This window comes from Spinacia oleracea, chromosome 2 (genome assembly GCF_020520425.1).
Source record: "Spinacia oleracea cultivar Varoflay chromosome 2, BTI_SOV_V1, whole genome shotgun sequence".
In the NCBI taxonomy this organism is placed as follows: domain Eukaryota; kingdom Viridiplantae; phylum Streptophyta; class Magnoliopsida; order Caryophyllales; family Amaranthaceae; genus Spinacia; species Spinacia oleracea.
The window spans coordinates 6,216,464-6,230,987 of record NC_079488.1 but is presented as its reverse complement, the minus strand read 5'-3'; the positions used below and the strand labels follow the sequence as shown (position 1 = coordinate 6,230,987).

At 36.1% G+C, this 14,524-nt stretch overlaps 1 protein-coding gene across 1 annotated transcript; it reads left to right on the top strand.

Moving 5' to 3' along the window:
* Positions 1-474: 474 nt before the first annotated feature.
* On the top strand, positions 475-6,474 carry LOC110803180 (eukaryotic translation initiation factor 3 subunit D). The gene is made up of 2 exons (XM_022008667.2): positions 475-2,403; positions 6,165-6,474. The coding sequence occupies exon 1, from the start codon at positions 642-644 to the stop codon at positions 2,397-2,399; it is 1,758 nt and encodes a 585-aa protein (XP_021864359.1). The 5' UTR covers positions 475-641; the 3' UTR covers positions 2,400-2,403; positions 6,165-6,474.
* The last annotated feature ends 8,050 nt before the right edge of the window (positions 6,475-14,524 follow it).

Sequence of the window (14,524 nt, the reverse complement as noted above, 5' to 3'; positions counted from 1 at the left end):
ATAATTTTATGATGAATTTTAAAGCCAACATGAAAGAACAAACAATACAACAATAAGTTTGACGAATGAATTTAAAAAACAACAAGAAAGAACAAACAGTACAACAAGAAAGAACAAACAATACAAAAAGAAAGAATAAAAGATTAATGGAGAGTTTAATTTTGAACATTACCATATGATTATTATAAACAAACAAATAAACAAGAAAGAACAAACAATAAAAAAAAGAACATAAAATTCCAGAAGAAAGAACAAAAAATACAACAATTATGAAAATTTGATGATGAATTTAAAAAACAACATGAAAGAACAAACAGTACAACAAGAAATAACAAACAGTACAATAAAAAAGAACAAACAGTCGACAAGAATGAACAAACAATATGAGCGTTTCGTTTTTGGGTGGTATAGCCAGAGCTGGCTGTATCCGGGTACAGCAGTTAACGATTAATAAAACTAGTAAAATATAGGCAAAGAATCAATCCGAGTTGATTCGTAAAAAAAACCGGCCCAATCAGAGTGAAAAGCATAACGCAGCATCACTCTCGAATTCATTCTACTATTCTAGGGTTTGTCTCTCCTCTCTTATACCTCTTCAGTCTACCTCCTCCTTCCTCTCAATCTCATCTTCTGCAACAACAATGATGGAAATCGGATTCGTTCCCTTCAATTCAGATGGTTGGGGTCCTCTGGAAACCACCACAACCACCGCCGCAACCCCATCTCTGCCTCTTACCGCCGCCGCAACGACCAACGTCCCCACCAATGTCCCCTTCGCCCCCTTTTCTCGCTCCGACAAGCTCGGCCGAATCGCCGATTGGACTCGGAACCTGAATAACCCCAACAACCGACGAAACAACCCTAACGACTCCGTCTTCGATTTCTCCGGCGACGATTCATTCGCCGCCACACTCGCAGCCGATGAAGACGCCTCTTTCCGTCTTGTCGATGGTAAACCTCCTCCTCGCCCTAAATTCGGCCCTAAATGGCGATTCCACCACCACCACAACAACCCTGCGCGACACCTCCCTCAGCGTCGCGATGAGGAGGTCGAAGCTCGTAAGCGTGAAGCGGAGAAGGAGCGAGCTCGTCGTGACCGCCACTACCACAACAACCACCGTACTGGTGGAGGCGCTCATCAACGCCGTGAAGCCGCCGTCTTCAAATCCTCTGTCGAAATCCAGCCTGAGTGGAACATGCTTGAGCAGATCCCGTTCTCCACCTTCTCGAAGCTGTCCTTCACTGTTCCCGAACCTGAGGATCTTCTATTCTGCGGTGCCCTTGAATCGTACGACCGAACCTACGACCGTCTCACCCCGAAGAATGAGCGTAGACTGGAGAGGTTCAAGAACAGGAACTTCTTCAAGGTCACCACCACTGACGACCCCGTGATTAGGAGGTTGGCCAATGAGGATAAGGCCACCGTTTTTGCCACCGACGCTATTTTATCGACACTTATGTGCTCGCCCAGAAGTGTTTACAGCTGGGACATTGTGGTTCAGAGGGTTGGGAATAAGCTCTTCTTTGATAAGAGAGATGGGTCTCAATTAGACTTGCTCTCTGTCCATGAAACTTCACAGGAACCACTACCAGAATCCAAAGAAGACATCAATTCTGCTCATTCATTGAGTGTTGAAGCTGCTTACATTAACCAGAACTTTTCCCAGCAGGTTTTGACAAGGGATGGGAAGAAGGTGAGCTTTGAGGAGCCAAACCCGTTTGCCAATGAAGGAGAAGAGGTTGCTTCTGCTGGGTATAGGTATAGGAGGTGGAAGCTTGATTCTGACATGTATTTGGTTGCTAGGTGTGAGTTGCAGAGTGTGCTTGATAGTAATAATCAGAGGCAATTTTTGACACTTAATGCTTTGAATGAGTTTGATCCTAAGTATTCTGGGGTTGACTGGAGGCAGAAATTAGAGACTCAAAGAGGTGCTGTTTTGGCTACTGAGTTGAAGAACAATGCTAACAAGATGGCTAAGTGGACCGCTCAGGCGCTTTTGGCTAGTGCTGATATGATGAAGTTGGGGTATGTTTCTAGGGTTCATCCCAGGGATCATTTTAACCATGTGATTCTTGGTGTTGTTGGGTATAAGCCTAGGGATTTCGCGTCTCAGATTAATTTGAACTTGAACAATATGTGGGGAATTGTTAAGAGTATTGTTGATTTGTGTATGAAGCTTGGTGAGGGTAAGTATGTGCTTGTTAAGGATCCTTCAAAGCCCCAGGTGAGGATTTATGAGGTTCCTGCTGATGCTTTTGAGAATGATTACGTCGAGGAGCCGTTGCCTGAGGACGAGCAAGCTCAGCCTCCTACTGAGGATGCTGCCAATGGTATTTCTTCTGAGATTAGTGTTGCTGCCACTGATGTGGAGGACAAGGAGATTACTGCTGTGCCCTAGAGGGGTATGGATTTCAATCTAGCTTTGTTGTATCTTTTTGAACTATCATGTTGAACTTTTTAGTTTTGTCAAGACTACTGCTGTTATGTATGTTGAATTTTTTTATTTTTTTTATGCTGTTCCATGTTTGTGTTGTATGTTCAAGTTGCACACTTTTGTAGTTTTAGGTTCAAGACTAATTGGTTCTCATGCTATAACTCGCTTATTTGTTTAGTTGGCTCGCTTTATCGATGCCATCTTCAAGTTTCTGGTTCATTATGACAAGAAATTGATGACCTGTGTTCAATTTTTTATCTCTCTACCTTCCAGGGAATTGGAGTGTAGTCTTAGTGGCAGAATTCTGGATTTCTGGTTATGAATATGTAGATTTTTGTATTAGAAATCTTGAATTGTTCTTTTCCCTTCATGAACTGAACCTATATCACCATTAAAGTCTGTATCTTTAACCACGAATCATCGTCAATGATGTCTATTTTTATGGCTTAAGTTGTTTTATACCACTTTATTGTGCAAAGCTTAGGTAGCTGTCGTAACTAGCTGCTGAGCCCGTGACCAATGTTATTAAACAAAATAGCATTTGTTCATCATAAATCCCCATTCAATTCAACAATTAACTCAAGTGCTTGATTTAGAGTCCTTTATAAACACTCTTTGTTGATAGTTTTCTCTCAATCTAACTCCCAAATGGAATCTCTATATTTCTATACAATTTCATCCTGTTAAAGCCAATCCTTGTGAAATTGCATCTATTGGAGCTGTTAGAATATTTTTATGTTTCGGTTCATCTCTTTTGGAGTATGTCTAACGTTTATTTTGATCATATGAATTGGCTGTTTGTAAATTACTTTGTCTGTATTTGGAATTCAAGATTTTATAGTGTTGAATGCCGCCAATCTGCAATTAGTATATTGTTTGGAGTGATTGCATATAGAAGTAATAGAACCAACCAAATGAATGGACAATATTTGTTTTTGGTCAATTACTATTATAATTATGAGTTATCTGAAATTCTCAAAATTATTCTTTCTTGTCTAAACATGGGTATCGGTCTTGAAAGGATTTGTTTATATTTTGTACCTTCTATTATCATGTCGTCACCTTTGATCCTTTAAGAAACTTTGTGCGACTTTATCAACGTTGTTGCTGTGTGAGTCGTAATATTGTTACTCAGTACAACAATATTACAATAGTGTTATCCAGATATTTTTTTAGCCTTGTAAGCTTCCTATATTCAAAATCATTTCTGCACAACTGGCTTTGAAGAGTTTCACTGCTTAACCGAGCATCTTTTTCTTAGTGTTTAATCCATAAGCCTATTTCTTAATTTCCCTTCGTCTTTGTGGTTGTGCTTTGGTTCGTCAGGTTCTTCTTTCTTTCTTGTACTTATTTGTCTTGCGTGACCCTCTTATTAAAAGCAACTCTATCATATTTCGACATTTCTACATATATATTGAAAGAATAATTAAGTTTGATTTTCAGAATTGGTTTCCTCTAAGTCAAATTGTTTTACTGTTCCCAGAACGATAGTCAGTCTAATACTTAACTTGGAGCCATCTTCCTTATAAGCTCCCTCTCCCGAAAAAAAGAAGGGGATGTTTTTAAAGATGGAGTTGACTCATATTACAAAGGAGCGAGTGATACTGATAGGAAATAGTTACATTGAGTAGAATAGAAGATGTGTTCTGTTCTATGGAGAACAGGTATTTGCTCTCTTAGCGCACAAGCTGCATAACTTTCTTTTTGTTTCACAATATTTTTGTTTTTTTATTTGGTGCACCCCACTTCAATGAGAGCCTAGGCAAAGCAGGATTCGTGTCAAATCATTGGTTCCGTTTTATTGTTCTAGTGTCTATAATAGTTGCAATCTCTTAGCTTATGCACATTACAAGTCAGCTCTAAAATTCATCTAAACAAATGTTTGTACTTAGAACCTTGGAGTTGTAGCTCATTTGTAATGATCAGTGTGGACAAATCTCTGAAAAAAGACTTCGTGATGCAAAGGGGCAGGTTATACTGACAGGTCTTAGTTACATTGAACAGAATAGTAGATATTCGCTCTGTTCTATGTAGATCAGATATTCTGTTCCCTTCCCTTAACAAGAGAACTGATGTGGTAATACAGACAGCAGGAGATTATTTTGACTTGGTAAAAGCTTGTAACATCAGACTATCAGAGCAGAGATGAGGGAGTTTATCTAGGTCTATATTAGAACATAACGTGCAGGACAAGATCATGTTCTGTTCTGGTACTTGGATATTATAACCTTTGGGGGTTTTTGAGGTTTTAGATGACCCACAAAGGTCACAAGGAGTCAAAGCTCTGTAAACGAGATTCAAGTGTGAATTAAAGTGCTTTGAGGCTAGTCATGGATAATTTTCTAATTAGTCCTTAATCTTATGTTAGTCTTGTACCTTTATAATTGGTGCTATTTCTTACGAAGTAACAAACAAGGTCTCTAAAATTGTGTCAGGGTTCATTAAAATATATTTAAGCTTTGTTTTAGGAGCTAAGGTAATCTAAACATCCACTCTTTTATGGATTACACTTAAATTTCCATTAAAGTAACCAAGGTATTCTGTTTTAACCAAAGAGCTAGGAATCAAGCTGTGGTTTTCGAACCTGTAAACTTCCCAGTAGGTTTCTTCTACACTTCTACTATTGCTGCTGTTAGTATTGCTTCACATTGAATGTTGTCTTGCAATATCTAGTTTGATGGGTTTATACTTTATAGTGGAATAGCTAGTTTGGAGTTTGTTATTGCAACAGGCCAGTGCTCAGTGGCTATTGTTAAGCTTCAAAAGGTCCTTAGCCTTTGATCAATATATTCTAGTCTCTTAGTTCGCAAATGTCCAACGTAATGGAGGGATATTGTTTTGCATACTTCCTGTCCAGTTTTTGTTTTTTTTGGCAGAATGTTTCTTGCTTCTTTTTGGCTTCTAAAGTTAAACCCTTTACTTAGACCCTAAGCAGTTAATTTTGTGGCCTCTTCTTGCCAGCCTTATCCAAGTATTTTAAATCTAAGTTAAAAGTCTCTGAAATTCTAGAGAATATCCCTAGTAAGATTGTATGATCGGGCACATAAATTTGATAAAATCCAACTTGTTTCTCATATAACGTTAACGCTCTCACAGTCTCACCTGCTTTTACAAGAAACTGCTCATGGGTATCAGTGTGAGTGGAACATAGGGTGCCTTTTACATTAGTTTTATGTGAGCCTTTTTTGTCGAAAAGATGAACTGCAAAGTGTTTATAGAATAATTTAGTTGGATAAGAGTCAAGTTATCTATCTCTTGATTCACACAGTTCTATTTGTTGCTATGTAAGCTGCTAGATTATTTGTCTGTTTTGAACATATTTAGTAATGATGTGCCTAACATAGGTTGCATCAGGGTTAACCTAATGGCTTAAGCCGTGGCTGTTCCTACTTTCACTTGTGAGTTATGAATTTGCTGCATGAATCTATATAATAGCTCGTGAAAGTTCTAGTCATGCTCCTTGTTTTGACGTGTTCCTTCTTTTCCCGTGCTTTGACTTATTTGTCTTCACTGATTTCTCGCTCTTAGTTGCCTCGGTGTAATTCTCTGTATCTGCATCTGTATTCATGGTCATTTGAAACTGATATATGCAAAAGCTTGCATCTTACTAGAGAATAATCTTCTATTTTGCCTAGGTTTTCAGACCAGAGTACACAAGTGAAATCTTCTTTCTTTGTCCTACGCGTGATTGGTTTTTGTTTCACTCTAATCTTACTGTCTAAAATGCAGGTCGATGTGATGAAGAGAAGTAATGCTATGGATTTGGCAGTGTTGATTATGCAAATGCACAAAGGAAAATATGCTCACTGTCAATTTTCCTGTGAATGTGAACTTCAGTTGTTAATTTTGTAGCGAAACCCGGGATTTGATGTGTCTTTTATTATCTCTGTTGTAGTTGAGATTCTGGTAACATAATAGTGCTTAAGTTGAAATCAAAGGGTTTTATGGACCTCAATTTTTGGTTGCTGAGAATAGTAACTGTGTGTTATCAAAACATATATGATAATACGAAGTATGTTGCTGTTTTGTTTTTTTCTAACTTGGGATACTTTTGTTCTTGATTTTCTTCTGGTAAAACCGTTTATTGATAATATCTCAATCGGAAAATCTCAATTTGGGGGTGTTTTTAACGTTGAAAATAGAAAATCCACCGGAAAGGCAAACCTCAAAACTCTTTCGATTCCTCCTTGCGGTAACTGCAGCCTCCCTCCTCAGTAGCTTCTTGACCAGTATTAACACCGTGATGGCGCCACAAATCAACCTCCAAGGTCCAACCCTGGCCACTATAGTCCATTACCCTTCGAAAAACCACCAATTCAAATGACTGACGGAGAGTAGAAAGTGAAGCGCAGCTTTGGTCGGAGACGAGGGAATACAATTGATGGAAAGGGGATGGGAGTATAGATGGTTGTGGGCTGGGCCAGTTGAGCCTATGGGCTGTGGTATGAATGGGCCTCGCCTCGGGCAACCATGCCCGCTTGTATTGGGTTTTGCCATGTTGGTCAAAAAATAAAAAATAGGGCCAAGCCCACTTGCTCTCGGCCGGGCCGTGCCTGGCTAGGTCATCATGCCTAAGTCTAATTTTATCTTGTTTTGTGGTATCAGGCCGTGGCGTGCTTTTTCCCCAAAAAAATACAGCCTATGCCCGTGTCAAGGCAAGATTTTTCGTGCTGGATCGGGCCTCAATCCAGCCTAACCCACAACCATCTTTCATCGGCGGATCGCAGTGATGGCCTGGGCGTTAGTAGCTGAGCAAAACTATCTGAAATCCGAATATCCGATAATCCGATTCGTATCTGATCCGGTTTTTTTGGATATCCGATCTGAATGTTAAAAGTAAGCAACACTAGGAGCTTGTTTATCACTAGGGCACAATTAGTTGTTTGTTTGAAATCGTAGATTAATATAAATTTTTCGAAGATTTTAGCACTTGTATTGTTTTTTATACAAAGTAAAAATTTATGTATTCTTAAATTACAGATCTCCATTTCGTAATAAGGAATTTTGTTTCTTTGTTTTGGATAGTGAATGGTGAGATTACAAGTAAAACTGAGAAATTGATGGAAAACAAATTTAAATTTTTTAAAAAAAACATTAAGAAATTGGATATCGAATATCCGGGATATCCGGTTCGAAAATTTTCGGATATTGGATACCTGAAACTTTTCGGATCAGATACAAATATCAAATTTCACAATTTTCAGATTCGGATATCCGATCCGAAATCAGATTTCGGAACGTATCCGATCCGTGCTCACCCCTACTGGGCGTCCCCCCTCCCCACATAAAATTGGTAGTATATTTGTAGTTCTAGCTCCCCTAAAATTTGAGTTTATAATTGTAAAAATCATGTACTTATATTGCTTAATTGTTATTCAGTCTCTAGTAGTTAAATTGTGCAAGATCCGCCACTGATTAAGAATTAATAGAACGCTAGTAATTCACTCCAGATTCACCATTCACCATATCAATACGAAGTACAAAGGTTGTTAGATTAACAAAGTGATTACTAGAATGTAATTAGAAGCTTAAATTTGATAACTCACGTGTGATAGAGAAAACAAAAGCTATGAAGAATAATTAAAAATGAAGTTAGTTAGCTAATCCACATCCTTGCTGTTGAAGAAAGGAGAAGGTTACTTCGTGTGGATTAATTAAACTAATACTCGTAATTAATAATGTGTTGTTGTCCTTCAAAGTTCAAACCAACCTATCCTTTCTTTCCTTCACTTTCATTTAACAAATCATAACCCAAATACGTTGAATCCTAACAACTTAATTTTAATTGTATTAATAACCAAATAAGGCATGGAATGGAAACTACGCCGTACGTACGTGTGGCAACCACACCAACAATTGAACAATTGAACATCACTAATACACTTCATGATTTATCGCAAATACGATGGTGCAGGGGTGTGTAGGGTGCTTTTGGTGCACTGGTATCCAAACGACACGCGTCACATATAAAACGCGGATATCTTGTTGAATTCGGAGAAGAAAAGAACAAACGTTATTTTTTTGATAAAAAAAAAAGAACAAACGTTGTTCTTTTGTTAAAAAAAAAGAACAATGACTGCTCTGTCCCTTTTTTGTCGTTCTTTTGTTTTTCGCTCCATTTTTCTGGTATATATACCTTCTTTTTTATAATTTTCGAATCAGAATTTGTGAAGAGGAGAGAGAAAAACTATGGAAAGGAAAAAGAAACTGTGAAGAGGAGAGAGAAAGTAAAGGAAAATTCTCAGATATTGGTTGATTTTTCTACTTCAATATCAAATTATATTGATTCTTCTTCTTCAAATTTGAATTCCTCTGCTGATAATCCGATTTGTGAAGGTAATTTTTCAATTTTTTAAAAACGAATTACTTATTTATGATGATTTTGATTTCCATGTTCATTATTTTCATCATTTCAATTTATTTTGATTTTTTTGATCATTTCGATTTCTGCATTTCTCAATAACCTTGATTAATGTATTTTGATTCTATATTTTGATAATTTTGATGATTAATGTATCTTGATTATATATTTCTGATGATTTTGATTTCTGTTCTTTTTTCGATTTTATATGTTCTTTTAGTCTTATCTTTTGTTCTTTTATATATTGGTTCTCATATATGTATTAAGAGATTGTAATAATACAGAAAATAATTATTGAACATGTTGTCTTTTTTGCTTTAGCTTGTTGTTCTTTTATGCTTTAGCTTGTTGTTCTTTTTTGCTTTAGCTTGTTGTTCTTTTGATATTACACACTTCAGATCAAATTGTTCTTTTACCATTTTTGTTGTTCTTTTATCTTTTTTGTTGTTCTTTTTTCACATGGTTAAAATAAGTGTTCTACATGATATGTTCTTTTCTGTTATTTATAATGTTCTTTTTCTTTACTTTATTATGTTCTTTTATGCTCTATTGTTGTTCGTTTTTTTATTGGTAATGTTGTTTTACATTGTTAAAATAAGTGTTCTACATGATATGTTCTTTTCTATATTTATAATGTTCTTTTTCGTTATTTATAATGTTCTTTTATTTATAATGTTCTTTGAGGTTCATCCTCTTTTTGTTCTTTTGAGGAATTGCTCTGTTTATTCAGCCTCTCTTCTTGTTCTTTCAGCTATTTTTGAAGATTTAACATCATTTGTTGCTGGTCAAGTAAAAGCTTCCTTTGCTCTTCAATACTGTACTTTTTGAAAAAAGAACAAACATAAAAGAACATTAAGATTTATATCTAATAAACATAAAAGAACAGAACAACAAAACCAAAAAAAAAAAAAACAAGTGCACCGTTCTTATCATGAACATGGCTTGTATTTCTTCTCCTTCCCCCTCTTTTTTTTTATTTTTTTATTTTTTATTTTCTATATATATAATATTTCTCCTATTTGATTCATAACTTCTCATTTTAGAAACACATTCTTGAGAGAGAAAGAGGAGAGCTTTTAGTTTCTCCCAACAAAAGAGAGATTTTATGAGAGAGAAAGTTCAAAACAAATTTTCTCCTCCTTCTTTCTCTGAAATGTGATTTTAATTGAATTACGTTTACAAAAAACTAGTTTATTAAGCGAAATACTATTTCAATTTCGCTATTTTTTGAATTTTTTGTATTCATTCAAAGAGGTTTATGCTGTTGATGAAGGTGCATCGGGTGATTAAGGTAAATTTTCTCGTTCTTAATTCTATGTTCTTTTTAAAATTTAATGTTCTTTTATTATAACTTTCTATTTCTGTGGCATCAAAATAGTGTGTTCTTTTTTAGAATCAGCAATTGTTCTTTTTACATATTTATAGTGTTGTTTTCAGATATATTTTGATAAATAAAATAACGGAATTAGAACATAAATTGGTTGAAAAAGAACGTTTTCAGAACTTAAAAGAACAAGAAAAAATATAGATCTGGTTTTAAAGTTCATCAAAGGTTCGTCGTTTTATTTTTTAATTAGAACATAAATTAGTTGGAAAAGAACATTTCCAGAACTTAAAAGAACAAGAAAATATATAAATCTGGTTTTAAAGTTCATCAAAGGTTCGTCGTTTTATTTTTTAATTAGAACATACTGTAAATTGATTGGAAAAGAACATTTCCAGAACTTAAAAGAACAAGAAAATATATAACTGCTTTTTATATTTGTACCTTTTGTCTGATTTGTCAATATTAGTGTTCTTTTTGATTTGTTGCTAATGTTCTTTTACTTTACTTGTTAATGTTCTTTTCTGATTTATTTTCTCTGTTCTTTTCTTTTTTTTGCGATTTTTATGTTTGCTGCGTTTTATTGTTATTTTTGTGCGTTTTTGGGCAGGTGCACGAAGAGCACCGTGCACACCCCTGTATAATCCGAGCGTTGATGATTTATGCCTACGTTATCATATTATTACTCTCGGTGTTCATTATACACTCGTGTGTTATACTTCGGTATTTTTTTATGTTTTAAAGCTCGTGTCAAAATATCAGCATGTCAGATCTGAACCAACAAGCAATTGGTCGTGTTAGATCTTTAATGTGAGTAGGTGTATAAATCTAGGAGTATTCATTAAGATGCATGGTGATATATCTTTAGTGGCCTTACCCCAGGGTTGGAATTGAATTGAACCCAAATGGTGCAACCTTAAAAAAAAAAAAAAAAAACAGAGGAATTACAAAAACTTATTGGCGGTCTTGTATATAAGATCAACGTGACTTTGAGCGTTTTCTGCTCCTGCCCCCAGGTTTTAGTCTTAGGAGCCCTCGACCTCATGACTCCGTGGATTGGCTGTTTGTCTGATTCGAGCCAGGTCGTCCTGCATAAGGGACAGGACGTCTGACTTTAGCAAAAGAATGAAAGAGATGGGTGTCATAACCCCCAAGACGCCTCCACAGAACACTATAAACAATAAACAAGAGAGGTCCCACAAGCATACAAAAAACAAAGTTTTGATAGAGAACTTACCAGAAAATGATCAAACCGATGAGAAGTCTTGACAAATCCTCTAAACCCTCAAGAACACTGGACAGCGAATCCAAGAACACTCAAGCGCAAGCACAAGCAGATCTTTGGCAGGACAAAATTTGCTTTCTCTCTCTAAGAAAAATTGCTCTGAAGTAACAAAAGAAAAATGAAAGAGGAACTGAAGCTTTTAAAGGAAAATCTAAGCTCTGAAAAGCCCTCACACGTGGCGCTCCCTCTGATCAAGCAGCTTACCCCACAGGGACAAGGGGCATCCTCCTTGAGGGGCAAATGATGTGGCCTAAAAGAATGCCACCTGCCTGTACTATCAAAGCCCAGAAACAAGGCTCAAAAGCTTGCCTGCGGGCCTTTCTCAACTTCACAGGGCCAAGGCCCAAACGATTAAGAGGCCCACTTGGTCCAAACCAAGCCTCCAAAACCTTAGCAGGACACGTGTCCCCATCTTGCAGGACCAGTTCCCAAGAAACCCTAGCACTATAAATAGTGCAGATCCCTAGGTAAAAGGCATTCAATTCATCCCCACCAACAAAAACTTATCTTTGCTCTGCCTTCTCTCTACAAATTACTTATTTCTCTAGCTTATACTTACTTAAGCATCGGAGGGAATATTCCTACGGGAATATTCTTGTTTTGCAGGTTGCCAGAAGTTCGTGCCAGGTCATACTTGATACCTCCGAGGAACGCGTGCCACGTCAGCACCGTAAAAGATCCCACAGCATTTGTGTATAAGATCAACGCACTTCTACTCAAGGTTGTCAGGATCGGAATCCTACCTAGGATCGATGAAGGGGGGTAGGATCATATCGGTAGAATCGGATCGTAGGATCGTAAGATCCTACAAAATAGTAAAAGTAATATGTATATTAATAAAATTCAATGTAAATCATGTATTCAAGTAATCTTAATACTTAAAGATCATTTATTTCTCACATAAGATTAATACTTGTGTAGATTCAAGTGCAATTAATAAGAGGTGCGCAAGTTTGTTGAAATTAAGATTTTAGTTATGATCAACTTCAAATCGTAATTGATAAAATTATATGAATTTCCATACTTTTCAGTAAAAATGATACTTCGTTTTCTATAACTAATTCATTGATTGAAAAATATTATAATTCTAATTATATGTGATTATGAACTATTTAGTAATAAATAAATGATTTACTATCTTAAAATATTGTATATTGGATCTAATCGTAGGATCAGATCGTTGGATCGTAGGATCGTGTTAATATCCTACCACTTAAATTTTTTATCGAGGTAGGGTCGTAAGATCCTACACACATTAAATCCTACCTAAGATCCGGATCGGTGGCGTGTTTTTGGATCCTAGAGTAGTAGAATCGTAAGATCCGAATCGGGAGTTTAACAACCATGCTTCTACTAAATAGTTATACGGAGTAGTTTCTAATCAAATTGTTACTCATTGTGATCAAATAGTTGTACTCAATAACTATAATCAATCAAACAATTTTACTTTCTAATCAAATTATTATGCTTTGTCATTATGTAGTTATATATTTAAATTTTTTTTTACTGATGACATCAACGATTTTATGCGTATGACGGTCTCATAAAAGATCTACCCATTACTTAATTCATGCACTAGCTTCCTCCCCCCTCAAAAAATAAAAAGAAGAATCGACAAGAACTTAGAATTCTCTATTCTTACATACAAGAACTTGGAACTCTCTATTCTTACATACAAGAACTTTTGATTCTCCATTCTTACATAGAACGGCAATGAATAACTAGTTGACTTACTTGATTAAAATATTTGAGGATGATACCTGAGACCTGAACTTCAATCTTGTTTTTATCGGTTGCGTGTTAAAAATCTTTCCCTATACAGAAAAATTGATAATTTAGTCCGCTTTTGGATTTGGTGCTTAAAAAGTGATCTTTTACGTACTCCCTCAGCATTTATTTAAGAGATACACTTGGTCGGACACGTGAATTAAAAAAAAAATTGAATGAAATAAAGTAATAAAATACGTGGGGTTGAATAGATATTTTAATAAGAAAAACAAGTGGGGACCATGTCATTTTAGGGAGTGGGGGGTGTGGGTGGGGTGTAGATATATTACTCCCTCCGTCCCGGAATACTCGACCCGGTTTGACCGGCACAGAGTTTAAGGGACTTGAATTGACTTATTTAATTTAATAGGTAGTAGTTGATAGTGGGGTATTATTTTAATGTAGTTAGTGGGAAATGTGTAAAGGGGTGGGATTGGGGGAGAGTAGGGGTTGAATTTTTAATTATTTTTTGTATGGAGTAAGGGATAGGTGGGTTAATAGGGGTGGAGTGAGAAATAATATAATATTGTTAGAATATTTCCATTTTTAGAAACAGGTCAAGTATTAAGGGACGGCCCGATAAGGAAAACAGGTCAAGTATTCCGGGACGGAGGGAGTATTTAATTAGATGGCGGGGTTGATAAGTTACTAAAAATGGCAAGTGTATCTCTTAAATAAATACGGCCGGAAAGACAAGTGTATCCCTTAAATAAATACAAAGAGAGTAAGGAAGAATGACCATCAAAAGTAGGGGTGTGCAAAAACTGGTCCGGACCGAAAAAATAGATCGGATCGAACTGAAGGCAATCAGTCCGGTCTCCTGGTCGAGAAATACTAATTTCTGATCTTCGATCCGGTCCGATCCGGTTCGGTCCAAAACCCGATTTTGGACCGTACCGATTTTTCCTTAATTAAATACTCGGTATAATATAAACTATTTAAAATTTTAATTCTCTCCTTTAATATGTTACAAATATTACTACATTGTGATATATTTGATTTTAGCTTCCAAAGAGGGTCTTAAAAAATTATTTTTTAATTATATTTTTTCTCTTTTACCATAATTTTTAGAAAAAAATAAAAATATATATAGAAATAGGTCTATAACTGGTCCAAACCGGTCCGGTCCGGATTTTGGACCGATTTTTCGGTTTGGACCGGGTCCGGTCCAAGCATAATCGGTCCGATCTTCGGAGTTTGATTTATCAAAATTTCAATTTTCAACCCGGTCTAGATTAGTCCGGTCCGATCCGGGTTTAGACCGATGAACACCCCTAATAAAAAGTATTAATCAGACATTCAATTTTTTTTATATACTTCGTATAACACATGAACTTTAATCTCTCGTGAGA